The 25,637-nt window shown below is 50.6% G+C and overlaps 6 protein-coding genes across 6 annotated transcripts; 4 read left to right on the top strand and 2 right to left on the bottom strand.

Annotated features, from left to right (window-relative positions):
* Positions 1-1,293: 1,293 nt before the first annotated feature.
* On the top strand, positions 1,294-2,758 carry GGS23DRAFT_576737 (uncharacterized protein). Its single transcript, XM_051516872.1, has 3 exons — positions 1,294-1,892; positions 1,958-2,129; positions 2,203-2,758. Exons 1-3 carry the CDS (start codon positions 1,408-1,410, stop codon positions 2,638-2,640), a joined length of 1,095 nt encoding a protein of 364 aa, XP_051370128.1. The 5' UTR covers positions 1,294-1,407; the 3' UTR covers positions 2,641-2,758.
* Positions 2,759-9,227: 6,469 nt separating this feature from the next.
* Positions 9,228-11,753, top strand: GGS23DRAFT_576734 (uncharacterized protein). Its single transcript, XM_051516871.1, has 4 exons — positions 9,228-9,432; positions 9,517-9,899; positions 9,972-10,220; positions 10,328-11,753. The coding sequence occupies exons 1-4, from the start codon at positions 9,289-9,291 to the stop codon at positions 11,382-11,384; spliced, it is 1,833 nt and encodes a 610-aa protein (XP_051370127.1). The 5' UTR covers positions 9,228-9,288; the 3' UTR covers positions 11,385-11,753.
* Positions 11,754-13,094: 1,341 nt separating this feature from the next.
* On the top strand, positions 13,095-16,645 carry GGS23DRAFT_576730 (esterase-like activity of phytase-domain-containing protein). Its single transcript, XM_051516870.1, has 6 exons — positions 13,095-14,109; positions 14,290-14,642; positions 14,699-14,875; positions 14,943-15,019; positions 15,150-15,617; positions 15,701-16,645. Exons 1-6 carry the CDS (start codon positions 13,826-13,828, stop codon positions 15,899-15,901), a joined length of 1,560 nt encoding a protein of 519 aa, XP_051370126.1. The 5' UTR covers positions 13,095-13,825; the 3' UTR covers positions 15,902-16,645.
* On the bottom strand, positions 16,272-17,579 carry GGS23DRAFT_598568 (FAD/NAD(P)-binding domain-containing protein; the record flags this gene model as incomplete). The annotated part of the gene is made up of 1 exon (XM_051518800.1): positions 16,272-17,579. The coding sequence occupies one exon, from the start codon at positions 17,577-17,579 to the stop codon at positions 16,272-16,274; it is 1,308 nt and encodes a 435-aa protein (XP_051370125.1).
* A 510-nt stretch (positions 17,580-18,089) lies between these two features.
* Positions 18,090-20,795, bottom strand: GGS23DRAFT_150109 (uncharacterized protein). The gene is made up of 2 exons (XM_051511355.1): positions 20,056-20,795; positions 18,090-19,973 (listed from the first exon to the last, which is right to left on the bottom strand). Exons 1-2 carry the CDS (start codon positions 20,701-20,703, stop codon positions 18,315-18,317), a joined length of 2,307 nt encoding a protein of 768 aa, XP_051370124.1. The 5' UTR covers positions 20,704-20,795; the 3' UTR covers positions 18,090-18,314.
* Positions 20,796-22,781: 1,986 nt separating this feature from the next.
* On the top strand, positions 22,782-24,328 carry GGS23DRAFT_611957 (uncharacterized protein; the record flags this gene model as incomplete). Its single annotated transcript, XM_051520451.1, has 1 exon — positions 22,782-24,328. The coding sequence occupies exon 1, from the start codon at positions 22,961-22,963 to the stop codon at positions 24,326-24,328; it is 1,368 nt and encodes a 455-aa protein (XP_051370123.1). The 5' UTR covers positions 22,782-22,960.
* Positions 24,329-25,637: the final 1,309 nt, after the last annotated feature.

The raw sequence follows: 25,637 nt of genomic DNA, 5'->3' as shown, positions 1-25,637 counted from the left end.
TATTCCCGCGAGACGTTGGCTGCACAATGCAAAGAGATTGGGATAGCCGATACAGACGACGTTAAATTTCCGCTCACCTCATCACGAGCTTAAATTCCTCCTCACCCTATTACTACCTTATTCCTACCCACTTGCCCCTGGCCTTTGCCTTCGCCGACTCTGCTCTGCACTGTGCTCCCAAATTCTCACTCGAATACCCATGCCTGACGGATCGTTAGGGAAATTGGGCGCGACCTGGACAGAATATCGGAAGAACTTTAGAATCATGATAGTCTAGATGACGTTCTTGGCAATACCTACGGTCAAAAACTCTCACTGTTGAAAGCCCAAGTTAAAGTCCAGAAATCGTTGCAGGCTACCGCAAACTTGCCACGATAGCAACCAATGAGCCAAGCTCTTCCAAAGCAGCAAGCTACCAAGGTAAAGCGTCTTATTCGCTTTGTCTTTCGAGAGAAAAGTCGTAGAGAAAGCAGGCATACGCAATTGATGTAGAGTTTGAGCGTACTGTAAACAAAGCCGTTAATGCCATGTTCGATGATCTTGATAACGATGGGTCATATGAGAAGTTTATTAGGGGTATTCAATGTAGCTGTATTATACGGTAATGTAGTACCAACTTAACACTAAGAAGGAATAGTATAAACGCGCTGTTAGGGCACCTGGATAGCAAACGTTAAAGTAATACGCTTTATCGGCATTTATAATACGTACGATAATCTAAAAAGAAAAAGAATAATAATAATACTTGTAACCTAAAAGGAAACTTTGAACTTACTATGTAAAGGTTAAAATAATATTTAATTCCTATAATACATTTAATTATCGTACTGAACAGGAGCAGCGTGGGCACGCTGTAATGGAGGCACGAAAAGGACTGCCCAACTGCCAACAACTGGCCCAGTGCCGATCAACCAAGATCATAGCTGTAAACAGCTGTAATCGGCTGATCGGCCAGCTGAAAACGGCAGCTGGGGAAGGAGACTAGAAGAGGAGGGCAACGAGGATAGCGAGAAAAGGCATGGCAAGAAACGAATGAATAGCTGATGGCTGTGATGCCTACAGGTCTAAGTCTAACTGATGAAAATATGAGTGCGCGACCCATATAAATAGGCATCCAAAAGGCTACGTGGCCTAGATCCACCGCACCACTACAGTACGTAATTAAGACTTTACTATACTTTATAGACTAATTAGATAACATACCTTAATTTAATATAACTTTTACAATTCTTTTAATTCTTTTAAACGGGCTATTTATATATTAAATGGGTAGGTAGGCTTTGACTTTTTTAGTGGGATAATAATGGTGGCCGGTCCTTAGGTAACACATGGTTATAGGTATATTAGATTGAATATTTTGCTTCCTCGCTCTGCAATCCCTCATAGCTGCTCAACACACTCTCCAAGATGAGCTACTACAGCGACCAGTTGAGCGAAGACCGCGGCCAGTCGAGCGAAAACAGCGAATCAGAGTCCTTCCGACAAAGCCTTCTCGACAGCATCTACGAAGTTCAGGCGACAGGATCTTTTGCAACTGCGGACTCGATTCAAGAGTTCCCGAATCCCGGCATCTCGGTGGATGGGAGTGAGCCAATAAGCCTGCCGCTGACTGAAGAAGGGGCTCGAGCCCTTGCCAACCAGAGTCGTAAGGCGCCCTTCGGAAAGGATGGACAAACTTTGGTAGATGAGACGGTGAGGAAGACCTGGGAGATTGGCGCGGACAAAATTTCTTTCCGGAACCCAGCATGGTCTGGCTTCGTCAACAAGCTTGTCGAGCGTGTCGCTCACGAGCTCGGGGTCCCGCGTGCTGCCGACGGCCGGTTCAAAATTCGTGCCGAGCTCTACAAGAACCTTCTATACGAACCAGGATCCATGTTCAGAGCCCACAAAGAGTGAGTGCTAGTGAGAACCGTCCCCGGTACCGTTGCGGATAGCTGCTGATGGTCCGGGATAATAGTACCGAGAAGGTTGCGGGCATGTTCGGGACGCTTGTCATCTGCCTCCCTTCGCTACACACAGGCGGCGCCGTGTGCTTGCAACACGGGAACGAGTCCCTCCGGCTGTCCACCGAGGAGTCTTCGGCATTCGATTGCTTCTATCTTGCTTGGTACGCCGACGTCACTCACAAGGTGAGTTACACTCTGACCCCCTCGGAGTCATACATACTCGATCTGGCTGATCTGGAGGCTCATCGATGTAAAGATTGAGACAGTTCAGACAGGACACCGATGGGTCCTGACGTACAACCTCATCCATGACGAACCCGGGAGCTCTTGCCCGTCGGCCTCGGCCTTGGAATCCCAGACCGAAAGGCTCGTGCAAGTCCTGTCCCAGTGGCACGATCAAGAGCCTATGCCGGGCTTTCTTGCCTATCCTCTCGACCATCAATACACAGCGAAATATTTAGGTCTAACTCACTTGAAAGGTCACGATTACCAACGCGCCCGCCACGTCGCCGCTAGCTGTGCTAGGCATGGCAGATTCTACCTCTTTCTTGCACACGTCGAAGTGACCAAGTATTGGGGGAACGACGAGGACGGAGACCTCGATTGCCGATACGAAAGGTCTCTATGCAACGTCAGCAACCTGGAGGGCGTTGTTATACGGGGATGGAACCCTGCGCTAATAATCAGGTCATAAGGGTTAGGAGGATAAGATCGGGCAGGTTATAAGGGTTAGGAGGATAATATCGGGCATTAAGGCTGTTACCTCGGCGACCTACTAAGGAAAGTCCTAGATAAGCTTCGGATAGCTTCGGTAGAAGGTATAAAGGTACTAAGGTATAAAGGTACCTATAAGATATATTAAAGACGAGAAGGGAACGACGGACTTAGAGAAGAATAAGGACCTAAAAGACCTCCTATAGAATTATTAGTTAAAATTAAACCTATTCTAAGTATATTTCCTTATTATAGATAATTCTATATTACTTTTACCCTTATAATTCCATTATAAGCTAATAATAAGGAAAACCTACGCCTAAGCCGGTATCGTACGCCGAAGCCGCTACCCCGGTACTATTATCATTAGATTAACCTCGACCTTTTACTAAGGAACTAGAGCCGTAGATATTCCTACTCCCGCGATCGGTTGCCTCGGGGCTAGCGTCGATTTCTATGGCAGAGGTAGCCTAAATAGTAGCTACGATTAATAAACTAAAGGCTATAATAACGGAATTAAAGGTAAAGGACGCCGAACGAGCTACCCCGGCGCCCTAGCCGGAACTAACCCCCGAACCGACCGATAAATCCCTCGTAGTATATTAACCTTAAGAATACGAGGTAGTTATAATTAACGCTCCGGAAATCGCGAACTTAGGAGTAATTATACGAAACCTTCCGTAATAGATCGTAGATTTATATAAGTAAATGAAATAAGCTTATTAAAGCTTAGTAATATTAGCTAACTAAGTCGACGTAAGATATCGGTAGAATACGATTCTAAAGAAATAATACGAATAATTACGATAACTTTACTAGACCGCTACGGTTATATAAGCTACCGGTATTCGAACTACGAAAATATAAATCCATAAGTTTTAGAAGTAAGTCGTAAAGTAAAGTATTTACTTCGCTTAAAACGTATAGGAAACCGTAGCTAAGTTTATCCGATAAGATAAAATACGAACGGCCGTTATAGATTAATTCCGAGACGCCGTATTTTAAAACTAACGAGCCTTAATCTAGCTTCGCGAAGAATATAATAAGTTAATAACGGACGTTAGTTCCTAAGCTACGTAGAAGGATAAATAGATTAACGAGATCCTTAGTAAGGAATACCTTATTCCCGGGGCTATAGAGGAAAAAACCTAGCTAATTAAGAACGATTTTAAGGCTTACGCGGTTAATTTAATTAAGAAATATTAATAACGACGATTAAGTAATAAGTTAACGAATATTAAATCTATTATCGTCGGAGTTAGTTAAAGGATAAGGATACTTATTCCCGCGCTAGCCGTCCGTATTACGATAGTATTTACCGGGAGATATATTAATAGCGAGGCTAAAATAAAGGAGATTATTTCCGACGGCGTACTATAGGATACCGCGGCTAAACGTATCGCTATACGCGCGCGGGCCCGCTTTTAAGATATTACTATAGGCGCTTTTATATCCAGAAGAGCCGGGCGAGGATTACCGTAATTACTAAGGATTCTACGGAATGCCTTAGGAAACCTAAGGGATTCCGATAACTCGGAAGGCTTAGAATCTAGGGATCCGTAAAGGCTACGACGCTTACCCGGCGCCTTTAAAGAACCTTAGGAACCTCTCGACCCGGCCGAAGAACGTATAATTCGGGCCTAGACTAGAGTTATAAATAATCGACGAAGTATTACGGTAATAATTAACCCGGTATACCTTATTAAGCCTACGGCTTATAACGGTAAAGACTTAATTAAGTTTCGATTATAGTAGATTAAAGTTAAATCCTACCTCGAAACTTACGAGGAAAGTTTTTCCCGGGATATTTAGAAGATTAATTAAGTAAGGTCGATACTTACCGAAAAGGCCTAGCTTTAATATTAATAACGATTAGCCTAGGTAGAGAGGTTAATAGTCGTCGATACTTAGGTAGGATATTCCTAAGTCCTTTAAAAACGATTTAAGGACCCCGCCGAACGATATCGTAACTTTAAAAAGATATAAGAACTTAAGTATTAAGGAGATATCTCCTAGTACCTTACCGAGCTTATGAACCTTAACGATATCGTCTAATAATCCGGAACTACCTTTTAAAATTATATCGCCCGTACCTTACCCGACGAAATAATTAAGCTAGTTTATTTACGACTAAGTAATATCCCTAAAAGCGACGAAGCTTTCCTTAAAATAATTAAAGAAGCCGGCTAAATCTATAAAAACATAATGGCTAATCTAGGGATTTCGGGAAAAGGAGGGTCCGCTTCGTAGAAGGAGTATACGAAAGCGGACTAGTAATACTAGTAATACCGGTAACCCGTAAAGGAAACTCGCTCCCGCTTAGGCTAACCGGTAACCAAACGTAAAAATAAGGATAGTAAGAAACCCGTACCGGCTAAGGATTTACGATAGATAAATAATAAGGAGGCTTTAACTAGAATTAATTAAGCCGCTATCGACTAACGAAAGAAGGATAAGAAAGCCTGCTAGAGGTATGGAAGAAATAATTACTAAACCCTAGCCTACTTCGCGAAAAAGGACTTAGAAGGACGGAACTTACCCGTATTACCTAAGAAGGTCTCCTCGGGAAAAAAAAGAAGGAAGGAACCCGAACTACTACCTAATAAAAGGGCTAGGATCGATACTACTATACGCTAGGAGGAAATTCTTTCCCGTATTATAAAGCTATCCGATTTAAATAAAAAACGGGATTTTTAAATGCCTTCCCGTAAGCGTTAACGGGAGAAAGGGGTAATAAAGATAACGTAAAAATTACGACTATAAAACGGCCCGGAACGCTAGAAGTAATAAAAGTAGTACTAATAGCGAAGAAATTACGAGTCCTTTAGCGTAACTAAAGTAAACCCCGGTCGGGTAAACGGCTTATCTATATAATATAGATAAAATACCAGGGAAAAAAATATCCCTTACGAGTTTTATTAGATACCGGTAGCGAGGTATCCTTAATTAACGCTACTAAGGTCGAGTAGTTACGCCTTTTTATTAACTAACGCTTAAGGCTAAGAACCTTAATAAGATTCGACGGCTTTAAGATTACGTTAGGAGGGCTTTAATATACGAACGAAATAAAGCTCCGTAGTTACGAATATATCTACCCCGTCGCTTAGGAGGTTAGTAAATTAAACGAAAAGGTCGATACTATCCTACCTTAATAGTAGATAAAGGAATACCCTTCCTAGGGTTTATTTACGGAGGGACGATTATATTTCGACTTACTTTAGTACCGGAACTACCGCCCCCGGCCGATCCGTATAAGAACTATACGAGAAAAGGACGTTTTATTATAAGTACCCGAATAATTCCGCGACTTCGTTCCTATTATAACTAAGGAAGCGGGATAACGGTTCCCTAATCGGTAACTATAGGATTACGTTATTAAACTTTATCTAGGAACTACTCCCCCGTAGGGATCCCTATACGCTATAAGCGGACGATAGCTAGACGCTTTAAAACCTTGGTTCGACGAAATAATAGTAATAGGAAAAATCCGGAAATCTAAGGCCCCTTACGGCGTATTTATAATATTTATAGATAAGAAGGACCCGGACGTCCTAAGACCGGTAGCTAATTACCGGGGGTTAAATAAAATTATAATACCCGTCCGGTATCCGATTCCGCTAATTAACGAACTATAGAACCTATTTTAAACGGCGCGATAGTTTACTAAGATTAACTTAAAATCTAGCTTTTATATAGTACGAATTAAGGAAGGCGACGAATAAAAAACCGCCTTTAAAACGCGCTATAGGCTATACGAATATACGGTTATATCTATGGAATTAATTAACGCCCCCGCTACCTTCTAAGCCATAATAAACTATATCTTCCGCGACCTTCTAGACGTAGGAGTTATCGCTTATTTCGATAACGTCTTAGTTTACGCCGATACGCTAGAAGAACATAATAAACTAGTTAAAGAAGTCCTAAAACGGCTTATAGAAAACTATCTAGCGGTAGTACTAAAGAAATATACCTAGCGAACGTAAGAAGTTAAATTCTTAGGATATAATATAAGCCCTAAGGGTATTATTATATCTAAAGATAAAGTAAAAGCTATCCTTAACTAGCGTATCTTAGCTATACTTAAAGACTTCTAAAGCTTTATCGGGTTCGCTAACTTTTACCGTAAATTTATACGTAACTTTTTAAGCATAGCTAGGCTAATTATTAGCGCTAATAAAGGAGACCGTAAACTATGAAAATAAGAAATCGAAATAGAAAATGCCTTCTAGGAATTAAAAGAAACCTTTACGAAAGCTCCGGTACTTATATATTTCGACCCTAACCGAGTCCCGATCGTCGAAGCCGACGCATTAGATTTCGTTATTTCCGCGGTACTTTTATAGAAAGATAATAAAGAAAAACTAAGATTAGTAGCCTTTTTCTTAAGACGACTTACCCTAACGGAAATAAATTATAAAATATATAATAAGGAATTACTAATAATCGTCGACGCCTTCGAGAAGTAGCGACATTATTTCGAAGGGGCTTAGCATTAAATAAAAGTATACTTAAACTACTAGAACCTAACGTACTTTATTGCGGTAAAAGTATTAAATCGACGCTAAGCCTATTAGGCCTAATAGCTTTCCTCGTATTATTTTATAATATACTACCGCCTAGGGAAATAAAATAAGAAGGCCGATATTTTATCTAGACTACTATAATATCGCCTTAAAAAAGGGGGAGCTAAGGACTAGCCGATAGCGACGGTCCTATAGGAAAAGCATTTTTTAAAAAATTTAGGCTTACCTACGGTAATATTCTTTAGCGTACGGCTAAGTAATATCCTAGCGCTTATCTAGACCCTAGAGTTTATTAAATAGGTTAAAACGGTAGCTATATAGGACCCGGAGTACTAAGCCTAGCTAGTTAAACTACTCGGTAAAGAAATAAAGCTCCAAGAGGGCTTTCTTTACCGGCGAAACCGTTTCTAGATACCTAAGGACCTATAATAGGAAGTAATTAAATCGGAATACGATATTAAAGTAGCGGGATATATAGGTATAAATAAAACCATGGAACTTATTACTCGAAACTTTTAGTAACCTAACCTAGAAGTAATAATTAGGGAATTCGTTAGGGGATATCGCGAGTACTAGTAAAATAAGGTACCCCGATATATCCCGTTCGGATTACTATAGCTTATGGAACTATATTACCGACTATGATAAACGATCGCGATGGACTTTATTACGGACCTGCTAATGTTTAACGATTATAATTCTATCTAGGTTATCGTAGATTCCTTTATTAAGATAGCGTACTTTATTCCGCTAAAAAAGGACGGTAAAAAAGCCGAAGACTTAATACCTATCTTTATTCGTAACTATTAGCGGCTATATGGGATCTTCTTAAATATTATTTCCGACCGAGACTTACGATTTACCTCCTATATATAGAAGGACGTCTTAAAGCTTTTCGGCGTTAAGCCTAGAATAAGTACCGCCTTTTATTCCTAAATAAATAAATAAACGAAGAAACTTAATTAAATCTTAAAAGTATACCTACGCGTCTTCGTAAACTACGAAATAAGCGACTAAGAAAGCTTACTACCTACTACCGAATTTACTTATAATAATACCGCTTTAATAGCTACCGGTATATTATCCTTTTACGTTAACTATAGGTAGTATTTAGTAATATATAACCTCTCTTTAGGTACTCCTAAGAATCTAGGAAGTAACCTTTATACTTATTAAATAACTAGGGTATATAACGAAGCTAAGTAGTATTTAGAAAAAGTACGGTAGCGGATAAAAGGATAGGCCGATAAATACCGGAAAGAGGAACCCCTTTTAAAAGTCGGATAACTTATTATGCTAAACGCCCGTAACATTAAAACCAAGCGCCTTATAAAAAAGATAGATAAAAAGATACTCGGTTCCTTTAAGATCTAGAAGATCGTCTTCCCTACCGCCGTAATTCTAATACTCCCGAAAGGCTAACGTATTTATAGTACCTTTTACGTATTCCTTATCGAACCCTATCGCGCTAGTAATTAAGAATTACCTAACCTTAACTAGGTCTTACGGGAAGTAGCCCCGATTAAGGCAGAAGACTACGAGGTAAATAAGGTATTAAATTCCGCTAGAACCGGAAAAGTTATTAGATATTTAATAAAGTAATAAGAATAGCCGGCTAAGCGCTACTAAACCTAGGAGCCGTAGGAATACTTTACTACCGAAGGGATAAAAGGAGTTATTAAGTTATTCCATTAATAAAACCCTAATAAGCCCGCTAACTAACGAGCCTAGGTACTTAATTAACGCTTAAAGACGAGCTTCTTCGATAAAGAGAGATAGTATTATACGGGAATGGAACCTTACGCTAATAATTAGGTTATAAGGGTTAGGAGGATAAGATCGGGTAGGTTATAAGGGTTAGGAGGATAATATTAGGCATTAAGGCTATTACCTCGGCGACTTATTAAGGAAAGTTCTAAATAAGCTTCGGATAGCTTCGGTAGAAGGTATAAAGGTATTAAGGTATAAAGGTACCTATAAGATATATTAAAGACGAGAAGGAAACGACGGACTTAGAAAAGAATAAGGACTTAAGAGACCCCCTATAGAATTATTAGTTAAAATTGAACCTATTCTAAGTATATCCCCTTATTACAGGCGTTATGCTATCCCGTCTTAATCTCACACTCTCCGAGGGATACCTCTTGGGCAGTATGGACTATCCTAATAGAGACCCGGACCGTCACAGGGGTGGAGAGTATGTGGGCAACGAACATGCCGAAATCGAGGAAACCTACTTGGATAGGGTATGTACCTTATGTCGATCCAGCGTGCTAATAAGCATAGCAACGTTAACCATGGTTATTGAATGATCAATCCCTGATCCCTAGGTAATGATTATCGTCCCGAAGGAGTTTGCATTGGTCCCCTTGATTGGCGATACGTATTCTCACGAGGACTTGAATGCTGTGATGGTCCGACTGCGGGACACCATCGGCGCAGACGCCCACAGCAAAGGCCACGACACCGACACGTCAATGCGAAAGCTGATTCTTCAGCTCTGCGACAACGTTTTGAACAAAAAGCCCGACAAGCGCAGAACGTCCGAACAAGACTTTCGTCGCGGTCATGTTGCAGTCACGGCGGCTATTTTCGGCGATGCGCCTCTCTTTCACAAAGCCGTGGTACAAACCCACGGGGCCTGGGCCGGCGCCTCCTGTTTCGCACTCGGCGTAACCATGGATTTCCAGGAACCCTCAGTGGACGAAAAGGAGTAAGACTTTTCCCCATGCCACTGGGTTGCTGACCAGCATTGCTAATGTTTTACACGCTCGCTCGCCCGCAGTCTGATCACAGCTCTGACGAAAGGAGATACGCTCGAGATCTGTCGCCGTAGCATTGTGCAGTTCCATCGTGGGTTCTGCGAAGCCAACCGCGGCCGGGAAGATCAAGCCAAGGCGGAGCACGCACAGCAGTGGTATACTGACCGCCTGGTCGAGGTGCTTCGTAACATCTCGGATGTCGTGGACAAAGACTATAGCGCTCTGCTGGGGATCATTTTGGAGGACCAAGTTCGGCATACACCACAACAACGGTAAGCGCATTCGCTTCCCTCTTTTTCTTTCTCTCTTCGTGCTCTGCCTCCCATCCACCGGTTTACATCACCTCCCGCGGCCACTGATAACATGTGTACACACACAGAGAGGTCCTCGACGAGGCAGCTGTCTGCTTTCTTCATGGCTTCGGCCATCATGGCGGTATCGTGAACGGACTGACGATCAAGGTACTCATCGAATTACAAAATCTGGGCAACGTCCGTTCAATGTTTCTTCACTCTGTTCTGCACATCCTTCTGGAACCCGCAATCTCGACCTTCGACCTTGAACGGTATTACAACCGCCTTCAGCTCGATTATCCATACGGTTGCCGGATCTTTCAAGATGGAGAGAAAGAGGGAAAGAGGGAAACCCGAATCAGCAATGCCGGGCCGATCCGATCGTTCTATGACTGGGCAGCGGCGTACAGCGAGGACGCCGCTTCTAGATTGCTGTGGAAGCTCCAGATGCAGGCTTCCCGAGCCACGAAGGCGACAGTGCAGGGGATTTTGCCGCCGCTAATGGCTGAATTAATGCCATCGGTGAACACGGACTCCGTGGAAGTGCAGCGTTGCTTCCAATCGCTCGTGAAAATATACATCACCAAGACCGTGGGCGAGGAGCCGTCGAAGCCAAGGGACTGGGCTCGCCCAGCCGAAGTCATCAGCAAGTGCCGACGGTCCAATGACTTGCCTTGTGACAAGTGTCGCGAGATCAACGACTTCTTACAAGACCCCATGGCCCAGAAACACACGATGGACTTACAATTTGACAGACTTCATCTGATACCCTCCTTCCACCAGTTCATGTTTTTCCGAGTCGAGGAAGTGGCCCAAGGCCACCGAACTTGTCTTACGAAGACCCTAGGGTGGTGGGAACGTCGCCACCAGGACTGGGAGCAAGCGGCCGGAATGGCAACCAAAGCTCTCCAGGATCTGCCGCAGGACAAGCTGCAAGAACTCCTCGCCGACCAATACGGCACGCTCATGGCCCTCGACCCGGTCAGGACCGAGTCCGCCAAGTTGCCCAAACGCCGGCCGGACGAGAATGAGAGCACGACCGAACCTGGGGTGCTACCGAAACGCATCCGGTGCGGGGAGGAATCGACGGGAGACTGCAAAGGCGATTGGACGCGACTGCGGAGAGATCCACGGCCGAATTAGACAGTAGTATTAGAGGGGTGAGGGCGGCGCTGTTCTCTCTCCTTGGGCCACACTTCCCCCATATGGTGTTTGGCCTGTTACTCCAGGTACGGGGAGAAGCGGCCATCTCAGTTTGGCCCGTCCCTGAGCTGCCTGAGCCTGGCCCGCTCGGCCTCAAAATGGGTGGATAAGGTATCTGACATGTATTTTTCCCGCAGTGCCGGCTTCGCGGAGGCATCGGCTCGCTGGGCGCAAAGCCGGGTTCACGGACGTCATCATGGGGAGACGGCTTGTCTTATGAGAGACGCACGGAGGAGCCCTTTAGAAACAGATTACCATAATAACTAATACCTTAGGTTATTTAAGTAGCTGCATCAGACCTGCGAATGCATTAATTAGTATCTAACTCTTTAAATCTCTTTCCTACTTCGGCGAAGGCCAGGCTAAATAGGCAGGGCGCTCTAAGGTTTCCATTCACTTCCCTCGCCGAATTCGCGTCCGGACTAGGGACGCGCGATGACGTTGTCGGCGGGCTGCGCTTCGAGCTGGTGTCTCTCCGCTCAGGGGATGACCCTTTTCTCGTCGCTTATGGCCAGTCAAGGTCTCGATACCTACCTACCGACTTCGTTACCAGAATGATGCTCGGGCTACTCCGTCTCGCACCCAACCAAAGCCAGTGCGTCTTCAAGGAGAAGGGGGCAGCCGCCGACGGCACCCGCGCGCGCCAAGCTAGAGGCCCTCTGCCAAACGTAGATTATGTATATGGAGAGAGAGAGACAGGGGGTGGAGGGGAAAGGGAGGAGATTGAGTCATTATGGCCGGATCGCTTTGCTGTCCGTCTTCCGACTCTGACGAACTATACACTATCCACGGCCGCAATCGGGCAGAGTAGACAAGTCTCGTCCGGTTAACGCAATATATCAAACTCTCTCATGAAATATAAGGATTAAGGCACCAAGCAGTACTGCCATCGAACAGAAGCGACCGAGCGCCAATGCTCGAAAACCGAGTCCTACTGGAGGGTTACCGGGCGCACCCGCTCGGCGGTATTATAAACGCATGGTGATCACCTCCGGCGATTAGGGTAACGTAGAATGATGCATGCGCTTCGCGCTTTTATTCTGCCTATATTCGCCCACCTACACCGGACATCGTCTTCATCTTCATCTTTAGCGCGACGGCAGAGCAGAGGTGATGGTCTGAGAACGGGCGAGATGGAGCTCGGATGGAGAGGTAATACAAGATCAAATCGCGGGGCAATAAGAAGGCCTCGACTGTTTTACGAGACATGTTCTAGGTTAGCAGGGCGCATTGTCTTAAATACTCTAGGTCAGGTAGATCCTATTGTAGTAGCAGTAGGATACATGTTGCTGGGATTAGGGTGATTGATGGCAGCCCAACGCTCTGATCTAGGTACCTAGAGGATGCACGAAGCGAGCTGCAGAGACGGCATGCCGTCATCGCCTCTACCCTTGGACTGCTTGGCCTACGGTGCCAATCCATCTCGTTCCAGATCTGTGGATGGAGAAGCCTGTCTTGGCCTCCATCCCCGACGAAGGTATGCAGCCTCCAACAAGCGAGGGTTGCCTATCATCCGAAGCCGTCTGCATTGGTCGCGTCGTAGAACCGACCCTCTCCGGAGCACCCAAGTGGGCGCCCGCCGGGATGGCCAGTAGCTGGTTCTTAGCGGGAGCACTACGCAGAGTGCACCTTTTCCAGCGAACCCCAGACCCGAACAACAGTGGGCCAGCCGTCGTCGCGGCCCCGTCTCATTATCTCGTGTAGATAGAATGCGTGACGTTAAATATACTTCTTCTTCCGGTCAGACGAGAGTCGAGCTTGTGCTGTCACCTTCTCAACCGGGAAACATCCCGCGTGCCCCCTCACCGACGTCGAAATGTGGCTGCTACCCACTAGGTAGGTACTGTCCCCTTCCAGTCGCCTCGCCTCGCCCTTCGCAGCCGATTCCCCACATACACACGGTGACTGAACCCCTCTCCATCGCCCGCCTCCTCCAGCTTCGTGCGCAGCCAGATGGTGTACGCAGCCAGATGGCGCGTCTGGCGAATGGGATCCGGGAGACCCGCAACGTGCCCTGCCCTGGAGGAGCCGGACCGGGGTGGCCGGGCCCAGCACGCGAAGTCCGACGCTGCGACCTCCCTAGTTCGGCGTCGTCGTCCCTCGCCTCAATGCCCTCTAAGGGCAACAGGGCGTAGTCGAGGCGGGCTGGCCCGCGAAGTAGCTGCACCTGCCGCTGCAGGTCCCAATATCGCATCCTGACGCTATGCCGCTACCGGATCTCGGAATCGCGAGCCGCGACGGGGTATTTAAGCTGCCCGCCGACGCCATCAGCGCGAGAGGATTCTCGCTTCTTCGTCGCACGCCCGCTTTTCGCGACTTACACTCGCTCTAATTTTGCCACTGAGCGGACCCATCCTCGTCGGCCATCTTCGCTGCCCACCATGATCGCGCTGCTCCTCGCCACAGTCTCCCTGGCCGCGAGCGCCCTGGGCGCCTCCCTGCGGTACCAGAAGCCGCAGCCCGTGAACACGACGACGTGCAATGGCGTCAAGTACGAGTACCACGAGCTCGCTGGCTATGGGCTCGTCGTCTCCGACGCAATCGACAAGTTCGGCGACACCCTCGGCGGACTCGGCTCGGCTATCCACATAGACCGAAGCACGTGGAAGAGGCTCGACAATGGGAGCTACTCGGGCGTGCTATGGGCCCTTCCCGATCGCGGATGGTGAGTGCATTCCCGCCGTCCGTGTTGGACTCTCGAGGAGGAATTGGGTGCGTCCTGAAAGAGACCAAATTATCTCCAAGACGTCTATCTAGATCTGCGAGGGGGGAGGAAAATATGAATTTTACATCCAAATTATGAAGTATTTAAGTATTTATCTCCTTGGTTGACAATCATCGCCAGGAACACTCAAGGGACCTTGAACTTCAACCCCCGAGTCCACAAGTTCAACATCGTCTTCACCCCCCAGCCCAAGGCGACCGTCGAGAACCCGTCGGGCCCGAACTTATCCTTTGAGTACCTAGACACCATCGCTTTCACCGGGCCCGACGGCACGCCCTGCACGGGACTCGACGCCGACGGTAGCGGGCACATCTCTTTTCCCGGCTTCCCCGAACTGCCCGCCGCGACCTACACCGGCGACGGTTTCGGCGGAGAGGGACCAGGCGGCAAGCGCATCTCGGTGGATGCTGAAGGCCTCTACGTGAATGACGACGGCTCGTTCTGGGTCTCTGACGAATACGGCCCGTACATCTGTCCGTAGCATCCCTCCCTGTAAGCTTCGGTTAGGCCCGCTAACATGAGGCGGTAGACCTATTCGACGCCGAGGGCAAGATGCTCACCGCGATCAAGCCCAACGACGCCATCGTGCCCTTCCGCAACGGCACGCTCTCTTTCTCCGCCAACAGCCCGCCCCACTACATCAACAACGGCCAGGGCGACAGCGTCAACCCCCAGGACCCCGAGAGCGGCCGCGACAACAACCACGGTAAGTCACGCTTAAGAGACATCCCGGTACCGAACGAGACGGCTAACAAGTAGGTGCGGTCGCCTAGGCTTTGAAGGGCTCAGCGTTTCGGAGGACGGCAAGACGCTGTGGGTATTGCTGCAGGCCGCGACCGTGCAGGAGGGCGTAAGTGCACCTGGTCACCGGCCTTGCCGAGGCGAGCGCATCGAAATACAGCCCTTTCCTCCTCCTCCTCCTCCTCCTCCCTACCCCCTACCCTTCAGCCGCGCTACAGACACGGCCTAACGGCTCGCAGGGCCTCGAGAAGCAGACGCAGCGGTACACGCGGTTCCTGAAGTACGACGTGGCGGAGCGGCTGGCGCCGGCGTACGCGGGGGAGTGGGTGGTGCCGCTGCCGCTGTTCCGGGACCCGGAGGCGAAGCCGTCGAAGAACCCGAAGGCGGCGGCGCAGTCGGCGCTGCACGCGCTGCCGAACGGCCAGTTCCTCGTGCTCGCGCGCGACTCCAACGCCGGCCGCGGCGCCGCCGCCGCGCTCTCCGTCTACCGCCAGATCGACGTCGTCGACGTCGCCCGCGCCACCGACCTCCGCGCCGCCGCCGGCCGCTACGACTGCGCCGCCTGCGCCGTCGCCGACCCCGCCACCGGCGCCCTCGACCCCGCCGTCGTCCCCGCCGACTACTGCCCCTTCCTCGACTTCAACGTCGACGCCCAGCTCAACCGCTTCCGCCTCCACAACGGCGGCGACCAGGACAGCGGCCTGCTGGTAAGTCGCTTCCCCCTCCTCACCGCCCGGCGGCGCGAATACGGTTCGGGCGCGTCCGCTAACGCGCGTGCCGCGCCGCGCAGAACGAGAAGTGGGAGTCCATCGCGGTTGTGCCCGCCGACCCGGCCCGCCCCAACGGCGAGGTCTTCGTCTTCAGCCTCAGCGACAACGACTTCATCACCCAGAACGGGTTCATGAACGGCGGCAGGTTCCGCTACGCCGACGAGAGCGGCTACAGCCTCGACAGCCAGGCCCTCGTGTTCAAGGTCCGCATCTCGCAATAAGCGCGCAGGGCCGTGCGCTTGGGGATCCCGTAGCGAGTACAGAGACCGGGCTAGCACCTGCGGCGACCGATCGGCAGGAACTGCGCTCCGTGTACAGAATATATATATAATGGGAACGAACGTGTACTATACTATACAGTTTATTATACCCATCAAACCACCATCCGTTCAAATTTCCGTATGTACCTACCAGAATATGCAGCTTTACGCATAGAATCCCACGGTTGACAGCCATATGCCGCCCACACCACAGCACTACGAACGATATACAAGTAGAGAGTATTCGTACGATCGAGCATACGTAAATGCTCAAGAAAGATATACACACCTGGGGGCCTAACCCTGCTTCTCCCAGCTCCCTCGCCCCGGCTTAGCGCCGGCCCACCATCTCCTCGTAGTCCGGCAGGTCCCAGCCCTGGACCCGCTTCTCGCGGAGGACGTGATGGAAGAAGTCGAGCCGGAAGTACGACGCCAGGCCCAACACCGCGTGCATGATGCCGACGCCGAGCGCCAACGAAGGCAGCATGTTCCACACGCTGGCGTCTTCCGCGACCCCCCGCGTCACCTTGTCGACGTACGGGCGGAACGTGCGCTCGTACGCGGCGAGCGCGGCCTCGAGGCCGTCAGCGCCCGCGGCGTTGTCGTCGTCGTCGTGCTCCCCCCGGCCGCAGTGCCGCCCGATTTCGCCCGCCAGGACGTACGCGCCGACGACGCCGCACGTCGTGCCCATGCCCGTGTTGGCCGAGGGGCAGTACGCGGCGTCGCCGACGAGCGCCGCGCGCCCGCGCGCCCACGTCGGCAGCGTCACCAGCCGCAGGTGCTCGCAGTAGAAGTCGTCGGCGTCCCACATGGCCGCGACGATCTCGTCCGCCTGCCAGCCCGCGCCCGCGAGGGACTCGGCGAACGCTGCCTTCTCCCCCGCCACGTCGCCGCGCCGCGTCCGCGCCAGCCGGCCCCCGTCGCTGCGGCACGGCAGGTACACCTGCATCGCGTCCGGGCGATGACGCCGCGTCATGATCGCCCGGCGGCCCGGAGCCATGTACGCCGTCGCCAGGTACCCCTCTCCCTCCTGGATCGCCCGCGGCATCGTGAAGTACGCAATGCAGAACCCACCGAGCGGCCGCAGCGTCTCTGGCGTGTCGGGCCCGAACAGCAGCCGGCGCGTGTGTGACCACATGCCGTCGGCGCCCACGACCAGATCAAAGCGCTCCGTCTTGCCGTTCTCGAACGTCACGTCGACGGGCCCGCCTCGCCCGCCGCCCATATTCTCCTGTTGCAAGCTCGCGATCGACGTGCCGAAGATGCAGCGGGCACGGTCAGCGGTCGCATCGTGAAAGAGGCGGCACAGGTCGCCGCGCATGATCTCGAACTCGCTGGTGAAGCTCTGGATGCCACCGTCGCCGGGTTTATTGGCCGGGAATAAGGCGCGCTGGCGTCCCGTGCCGTCGACGATCTGCAGCCCCTGCTCTGGCGCTGACAGCTCGCGGAACTCGCGCTCGAGCCCCATGCGTCGCAAGACCTCAATACCGTGGCCGCGCAGGTCAATCTGCAGGCCGGTCGCGCGCAGGACCGGAAACTTCTCGACAACGGTGACTTCGTGGCCTAGCTTCACCAGCCAGAAGGCCAGCGCGTTACCGGCGATTCCCGCGCCGCTGATGAGGACTCGGATCCGCGCCATCGGTTCGGCTTTCGGGAATAGGGGAGGGCAGTGTAGATAGCGAGTAAAAGGGGTAGTGTTAACAAGATCAACGGTAACACGACAGAATCCTGATGCGAGTAAGATGACGGAAGAGGCGTGCCCAGATGGGTAACACAATACCACGGTCGAGCAGATTATATAACGTCGGCGGCTGTTTATCCTGTGTCGTCCTGTTAGTATTCCGTCCAGGAGCACACGCGCACTCATCTCCGGGGCATGCCAAGACGGACCTCTCGCATCTCCTGCATCGGCCGAGAACGGGCATAGGTTGATCAGCCCCCCCTGAAATGACCGAATCCAACCCTAGGCATCTGCGATTATAAATAAAGGGGGTTGATTTTTGCGTCGTACACGCGTCGCCCCCTAGCGGCGTTGCTCAAAGTTTCCTCCGGTCTCTCAATACCACGACGCGGATCGTGACTCGCGGTCACGTCCGATTCCGCCCGGGTGATACAAACGGAAACAGAAAAGCGACTGGGCTCTTGGATTGATGCGCTATAGAATAAATTTGGTTTGGTTTCGCGCGCGATATGATCCTTTTTTCCTTCGTTGGCAGACGGCATGGTTCGCGAAGACGAGGAGACAGGGAGGAGTGGTCGGCTTGACGCCGAGCGTATTAATGCAGTGAGATGCCGAGAGGGCAAAGGGCCGTACCAGCGTCCTTTACTTCCGACTAGCAATTAAGCACGTGTTAGTTGAACTGGGGACAGCATTCTACAAAAGATCCCCCTCCGGTAAGAAAAACTCAATGTCGAAATCGAATCCGAAGCCATCCTGGCCATTACTGTTGACGTTAAGTGGCGTGAGTCCCGCATTACTGGTAGACGGCGAGGGGACATTGCTCAACTGTCTTCCAAGTATTTCGTGGCATAGTTCGAGGCTGTCTCTCCCCCTCTGCGCAATCCTGAGCTCAAATACGTCGCGCGGTAAGCCCTGTTCTATCGACTCGACCTGGGCCATAATCATGCTGAGGAACATGTGACTCTTGATGTTCGTTTCTCCTTCTTGAATGCGCTCCAACGACAAAGCAATCATGTCTTTCATAGAGCTCTTGAGGAGCTCCCTATAGTGAGGGTCGCGGTGGAGCGTGCCATCTCGGCTTTGGGCCTGAGTCTGGGCGATGAGCTCGTAACTGATCACGGCTAGGGCGTACCGGATCCCCTCCCTAAACAGACCTCCGCCGATGGCCATAAGGTGAGCAAAGGCCCCATCTCGCTCCGGTGAGATGATGGCCAAGGATGCATCCATGCTTGTCTTAAGCGAGTAATAGAATAACGGGTTTGAACGCGCTTGGCTGGCGAAGGGGCAGTGCAAGGGGATGAGGAACCGACGGACGAGATAGTCGATCAGGTTTCTGTGGAATGGAGTGACTCCCGACTGTTCGTGATCATTCATGAAGATTGCACAGGTACGGTATGCCTCGGTGACTTCCGAACTCAAAGAAAGGACATCCAAATAAGAAAGTTCGGACCGTAGGTCGTTTAGGAGGTGGAGGATTCGGAGGCGGATGGGGAGGGAATTGAGGAGGAGAAGCTGTATCGAGGTTGCGGTATAGGTATCTTTAGGGTGAGGCTGAAGCGTTGTGGTCGACTCGTCTATCTCATCATCGTTGCAGTTGGAGGGGGCCTCGGTGTCGAAATCTTGAAATGAGATTCTAGGTGGCATCGCCGAATCCAAGGATGACTGGACAGTCAATTCCAGTATTGTCGCCCACAGCCTTCTGCGACGCTCAGCCTGTAAGATAGGCATGGGCGGGAGGTGCTTGGGGTCGCGATTTAAGCCCATCTGCATCGCTTTGTGGATGAGGGAGCCCATCGACACCCATACCAAGTCCCCGCCTATCGAAAACAATTGCCGCGCCAGGATCGTCAGACAGTGGATTTGTATGCCGTCGATTTCGAGGCGGTCTTTTTCCAAAGGCCCTGAGAGCCACATCTCCGCAGCATACACCCACTGACGGACCAGGTTGCGAAGCCCAGTGGCCGCGTCCCCATGGCTGCTTAAACTCGACCCTATCGCGACCACCAGAAGGACCTTCAGGCGCAGGCCATTGGAGACGCTTTCCGGAGCTTCCCAATATCGGCGGTACTCAGTCCAAAAGGTGGGAATGTGGAGTATCCGATGCGTCGACTCGAACGATCTGAAATAGAGAGCCGCCATGGCGTCAGCCACGTCGCGAGAAGGGGGAGCCAGTTCTACCGGGTACGAAAGCCATCGGCTAGGCCGACTTAGTTTGATGCCTCTAGCTATGTTTTTGCATTTTTGGAGAAGGTCGGCTATCTCGGCACACACCGCCTGGGCCTCGGGGGCCTGAAATGAATCCACCTTAGCACTCTTGGTTGCCGCCGTGATGCAGTTAACGATGGTCTCAAACTGTCACACGGTAGGTCAGTACGCATATGTATTTATGTATGTATGTGAAGGGGTGGGATAAGCACCCGGATTTTGAACGTACCTCTTGAGCGGTGCCCATCCAATGACTCCATCTCAAGGTTCTCGTTTTGTTCATGATGACCTGCGAGCTCTGCACACCAGTCTGACGCGCCAGTATGTGGCGGCCAGTCTCAGATAGCCCGTGGATGGAGCTGGAACTAGCCGGCGAAGACCCCTCGAGCTTCTCTAGCCGCTGGAGAATCTCGAGGATACTCGGCTCCGAATTCGAAACGCGGTTGGGCGGTTGAACATCATCGCGACCAAAGGCATCCAGAGTGCCCTGTTGTTCTGGGGCGACTGCAGCCGCTGCCATGGCGGCGACCGGGGGCCACGACCCGGGGGTTCCATGTCCCGGGATTGGCCCGCCGATGCTGACCGGGCCAGCCTGAGCCAAAGGTGAGGGCGCGTAGGCTGACGGGGTGGATGTCGAGCGCCGCGGGCTGCCGTGATGGGTCCGCGGCTGTTTCTGAGCGCCAGTATCATTGCCATAGATTCTGTAGGTACATTGCGACCGGGCAGAGACGCAGTGCGCACACGGGTCGCTCCGGTCGCATTTGATCTTGCGGCGCCGGCACTCGAGGCACGAGAGCGCCGGCCTGCGACGCCGACGGGGTTGTCGCTCCATGAAGGCGGCGGCAGAGTCTCTCGGCCGTATCCCTTCGTACGACATGCCGGTGTGGGATGCCCAGACTTAGATATAAGGTGAGATGCGCCACGGATATAGAAAAGAGAGGTTGGAAAAGGGTAAGAAGGTGAAGGAGGCGGCGCTGCCCGTGTCGATGTTATGTCCGGGAGAAGGGCGGGAGCGCGGAGGGCGGACATAAGCGCAGTAGGGAAAATGCCGAGGACCGCGCTTACGGCCGAGACCCGCCTACGTAGGCTGCCCGTGAATTCATCCCCGATTCATTCCATGCGAGCGTGGGCTGCGGGGGATCGTTGCCGAATCCATCACCATGGAAAGACCCTTGAAAGACGCGTTCCTTGTTTTTCCTAGAAATTGAGCAGATCATAAGATGTCGGAAGTTTTGGCCATCGGGCTCATAGCTGGCGAGGAATATGAATGACGCAACCGGGATGAGAAGAGGATGGGTTCCTAGGTACTTGTCACGTGGCCAGCTCTAAGCGCGTCGGCCAATTAAACGCCACGTGAAATTCAGCCAATCAGAAGAGCCAGGCTTGCAACTCCCCAAGTAGGAGATGAGCTAAATAGCGAAGACTACCTACCAAGTAGCGCTGTTAAGAATCGAACCTATCCTTCGTTAAGTAACCTACTGATCTGTAGGTAACATCAGAGAGTCGATCCATATACCTAGGTACCTTACCCATGGGTACGTGTACATGCGTAGGAAGACAGTGCTAGCATCGAGTCGACGACGTGTGTCAGATAGGATGGCGTTGTGTCGCTACATACTACGCTGAGAAGCATGGCCACACTTAAAGATATTCCCACCGTGGTGTACGTCTCTTCCCACGTCTTGGACGGCCTCGTGTAACTCCTGGCCTCCACGCCCGAGTTCCCTTTCCCCCCCCACATTTATTCTCTCAATGTAGGTATCAGCCACGAACTTCAACTCCATCATTAACGTGTTCCTGGCTATGTACCAATAAAACCACTGGGCACGTAGTCTCGGTAGGGAAATAAAGTTCGTAGATGATTCTGTAGGTATATGTTTTACATATTCTCCACTCCTACGATAACGAGGGTAGCGTCTTCGTGATCGTAGATTTGTCGGCGTAGTTATACCTGCTTAAATAAGATGTCAAGGGAGTGCTGTCCACCAGTAGACATGTGGTCGGGGCCTTGTCCTTTACTTAGGGGGGTTATTGCACAATTCTATAAAGTAGTCGATATCTAATATGCCATAGCACCCTTAATAAAGGATGAGGAAGGGGGAGATCAAATATGACATGTCACTCGAAGTGGTAGGCGTCTACATTATGCTTGGTTAGATAGAGAGGAGTACCGAGGTGGGCGTCCTACGCTACTATATAACCGAGTGGAGTAATTGATAGTCAGCATCGCATTATGTACTTATTTATTTATGAGGCGCCAGCGGGAAACGATCAAGTACAATGCGAATATAGAGAGAGGCGCCGGCATGACTACGAGGGAAGTACTTTGAGTGGTGTCGTCGTCGTCATCCCAGTCACCGTTGCCTGGGGAACGCAAGTAGCATTCTGCTGTACCTCCAAGGCCGGGCATCGCACCTTCCCTAGCATATTCCTCCTTCCTCGTCTTAGCATGATCTATAGAGAAGTGGTTTTAGAACTGGTCCCTGGCGGAACCGTTGGCAAGTTGATGGGTTTCTGAGGATATATGAATATCCAAAAAGTCTTCATACCCAGTCTTGACTCGTCGAGGAGCATATGGCATAGGCTTCTCGTGATCGGCCACTAACTACGTACCTACTCGACACCTTCCACAGGAACGGAACGCGGGGCACTTGATGCCAATTGTCGAAATCGCCATCTCAAATCTCAAAACCAACTGGCCTCTCTTCCTCTCCCTCCTCCTCTCCTCTCCCGCCATCTCTCCACCACTTTTATTTCCAACCACATCTCCCACCAGTCGCACCATTCTATCAGCTTACAGACAATCCCTCGGCGCCTTCAGCATCAGCAAGCTGTTATACACAACCAACGTCAACCCTAGTTGCCGAATTGCATTTATAGGCCTTCGTTCCCTGCATAACACATCGCGATATCGGCCTCATCGTTCTCACCCATCCCCTTCCCACCTCTTCCACCCTGCCATCAAACCCATCTCCATCGAAAACTCCCTTCTTGAAACACGTCACCACCCTCCATTACCTCATCTATGAACATATCGACCGTGCCTACGTTCAAAATCTTCAATCAATCCTCCAGCCTTTCTGCCGTTTTTCCTCTAGCCTCTCTCTGTGTTCGCCGCACATCCCATATTCACCATGACTGACCAGCATCAGCTCGAGAAGCTCGCCCAGGTCCAACAGCAGGCGGCTGTCCAGGCATGGCACGCGTTTTCCCAGTCCGAGCACGAAAAGCACCGTCCTCAAGAAGAATTGATCCGCAGAAGCATAGAGGAAGAGTCAGCACAGCTCCGCAAAGAAGTCGCTATGCGCCGCAAGACGAAAACCCGAACGCCGGCCGACATTGCGTTTGATCCGAAGCCATATAATTTTTACGGTCCCGGGGAGGGTGCTACCAAGCCCAGAACACTAGCGGAAAAACGCCTTATTGGCCAGCGCCATCACGCTGTATTCAACCGATTCGGCGTCAGAGACTGCCCCAAGTTGAAGGACGAGGATAGCTACAGTGACGAGGAGCTGCCAGAGGACGAGGTGGGCGGTGTCCAGAGACCGTCGTACAAGCACGGTGAGACCGAGACTGCCCGACATATCGACTGGCGCATCTGGGTCCCCATGCGGATGACCGAAGCCAACATGCTCGGTGCGTTCCCAGGCACCGGAGACTTCGACCCGAATGAGACCCGCTTCTACCTCCTAAACCAGAGCGACTTCAACGTGGTCGACCCCGAGAATGCTAAGAAGCAGGAAGCCCCCTGGCTCAAGGACCCTGTTTCTATTCCCTTCGAGCAGCTATACCCCCGAGGATACCGCTTGCTAAAGAAGTTCGCAGAGATGGACGGCGGGCGTGGATGGTATGACGGAGAGCCGCTGGGCCCGGACCCCAACAGCGAGACCGCCTTGTACGAGCATCTCGGCTGGATCATGCCTCGACCCCGAGAGAGAAACCGCGGCGTCGGCGCTGACCCTACAGATTCGGTCATCAAGGCCTGGAAGCACGGCGATATTGACGTCCCCGTTCCGGCCGACTTCCCTCAGCCCCCTCCTTCCTGGAGCCGCGCCCCGTCCCGTGTCGTCACCATGGTCGGCTCCAAAGGCGGACAGCTGAAAGTCCAGTCGTTCCTTTCTCTGAAGAAGCGCCTCATCAAGGAGAAGACCGCACGTGACAGAAGAGCCGCGCATAATGATGTTCGTGTGCACGAAACCCAAATGGAAGAAATCAAAGAAGAGGAAGAGGATGGCAAGCCGGGTTTGGGCTACGAGGGTGATCTCGTCGACACGATCACCAAGGGTATGGAGGACGTCAGCATCGGCACTGGTCAGAAGAATAGCAGTTCTCAAAGCCTCGCAAACCGCAAGCCTATGGGTGAGAAACCTATTAACTTGAACCCTCGCAATGCAGGCTATGGTTCCTGGTGGCAGAAGTTGGGGTATAAGGAACCCCTGAAGCAGGGATCTGCCGAGCATCCTCGTAGCGCTGCTGCTAAGGTTGTCAGGCACCCCATTTAGCGGACTGCTACTTGAATTATTATAGATACATGAGTATGGCGTGTCCTGGGAACCACGGCGCCTGATGAGGCAACTGATGAGAGGGTCTAGGTTGGTCTGTGTGGGTGCAGCTGCTTCCCGAAGCAGCACTCAACTTGTGGGAGGATAATCATAGGATCATAGATCCGAGAGAAACACGTCTTCCACTCTTTCCTACTTATAGTTTGCTCTGAGGAGGATTGACACTTCCTCTAATACTTCAATTCTGAATGCATCACAGGGAAGCGTGATCGGACTCGAGACGGGGAGGGGGTCCCGCACTTTCTTATTCTTACTCTCAGCTGAAATTTCATCAAGTCGCATCTCGAAGTCGAGTTACGAGCTAATTTCAATCATGCTCAAACATCGGGGAACTGTACATCTCGAAGCGGTACGCAGATGCATGAAGGGGACGGATATGAAGCGGTAGTGGGGATCGGCACTGAGAATACAGGAACAACATCGCCCTTTGTATAATAGCTTCTATGAACATATGACTCTCGATTTTACCCTATTTAGGGTTCAAGCAGCAAATTTACGTGATGCTATGATAATCCAGGGTTGGTGATAATAGTGACGCTAAGGACAGTATATACGATCCGTTAAACAAAGTTGCCTGGCTATTGAAATAAAATTCTTAGCATGATAAATACGACTAGCTTAGATTGTGAAAGGGCCTTTGCCTGTTCTATGCAGACGAATGAGTCTGAAGTTTACCCCAACTACAACATATGCATAATAACTATCGTTACTATACTCACTCCTAAGCTTTACAGGGGATCCGTAAGAGCAAACGCGCTGGGCAGAAAAGGAAGTAGTTCTAAACAAATCGTATACATAGTTGTAAAGGATTACCACCTGCGTCATCAGCAGCAACACTAACAAAGGGTGTGAATAAAGGAAACCCGTCAGTGTTACGATAGCCAATAGACTCCTCGGTAATACTTTATATGCAAAAGGTTGGAGACACTAAAGACAACAGCTACGGAACAGCGTAATGACGAATACAAAATCGCAGAATCATGCTTCTCAGCCAATGTCAGTTGGTCAGTATTAGTTTTAACCATCTAGGGATATTACGTCACCTGTCATGTCTTAAAATTATAGAGAATTAAACCTACACCTTTTCGGTGCCTCAGTCGAGACAGAGCTGCGGTTGCTTGATGTACACAGTGCCGACACTAGACAGCAGCAACAGCAACCGCGCAATGTGTCTGCCTACACGTGTAGAAAGGAGAAGGGATAGCGACGGTGCGGGGCAATGCAATGGGCAAGATGGAGGCTGGCAGCA

The sequence above is a fragment of the Durotheca rogersii genome (genome assembly GCF_024521655.1).
Source record: "Durotheca rogersii strain YMJ 92031201 chromosome Unknown GGS23scaffold_18, whole genome shotgun sequence".
NCBI classification, from domain to species: domain Eukaryota; kingdom Fungi; phylum Ascomycota; class Sordariomycetes; order Xylariales; family Xylariaceae; genus Durotheca; species Durotheca rogersii.
Note: the sequence above shows the minus strand (reverse complement) of the source record. Positions and strands in the feature narration are given on the sequence as shown.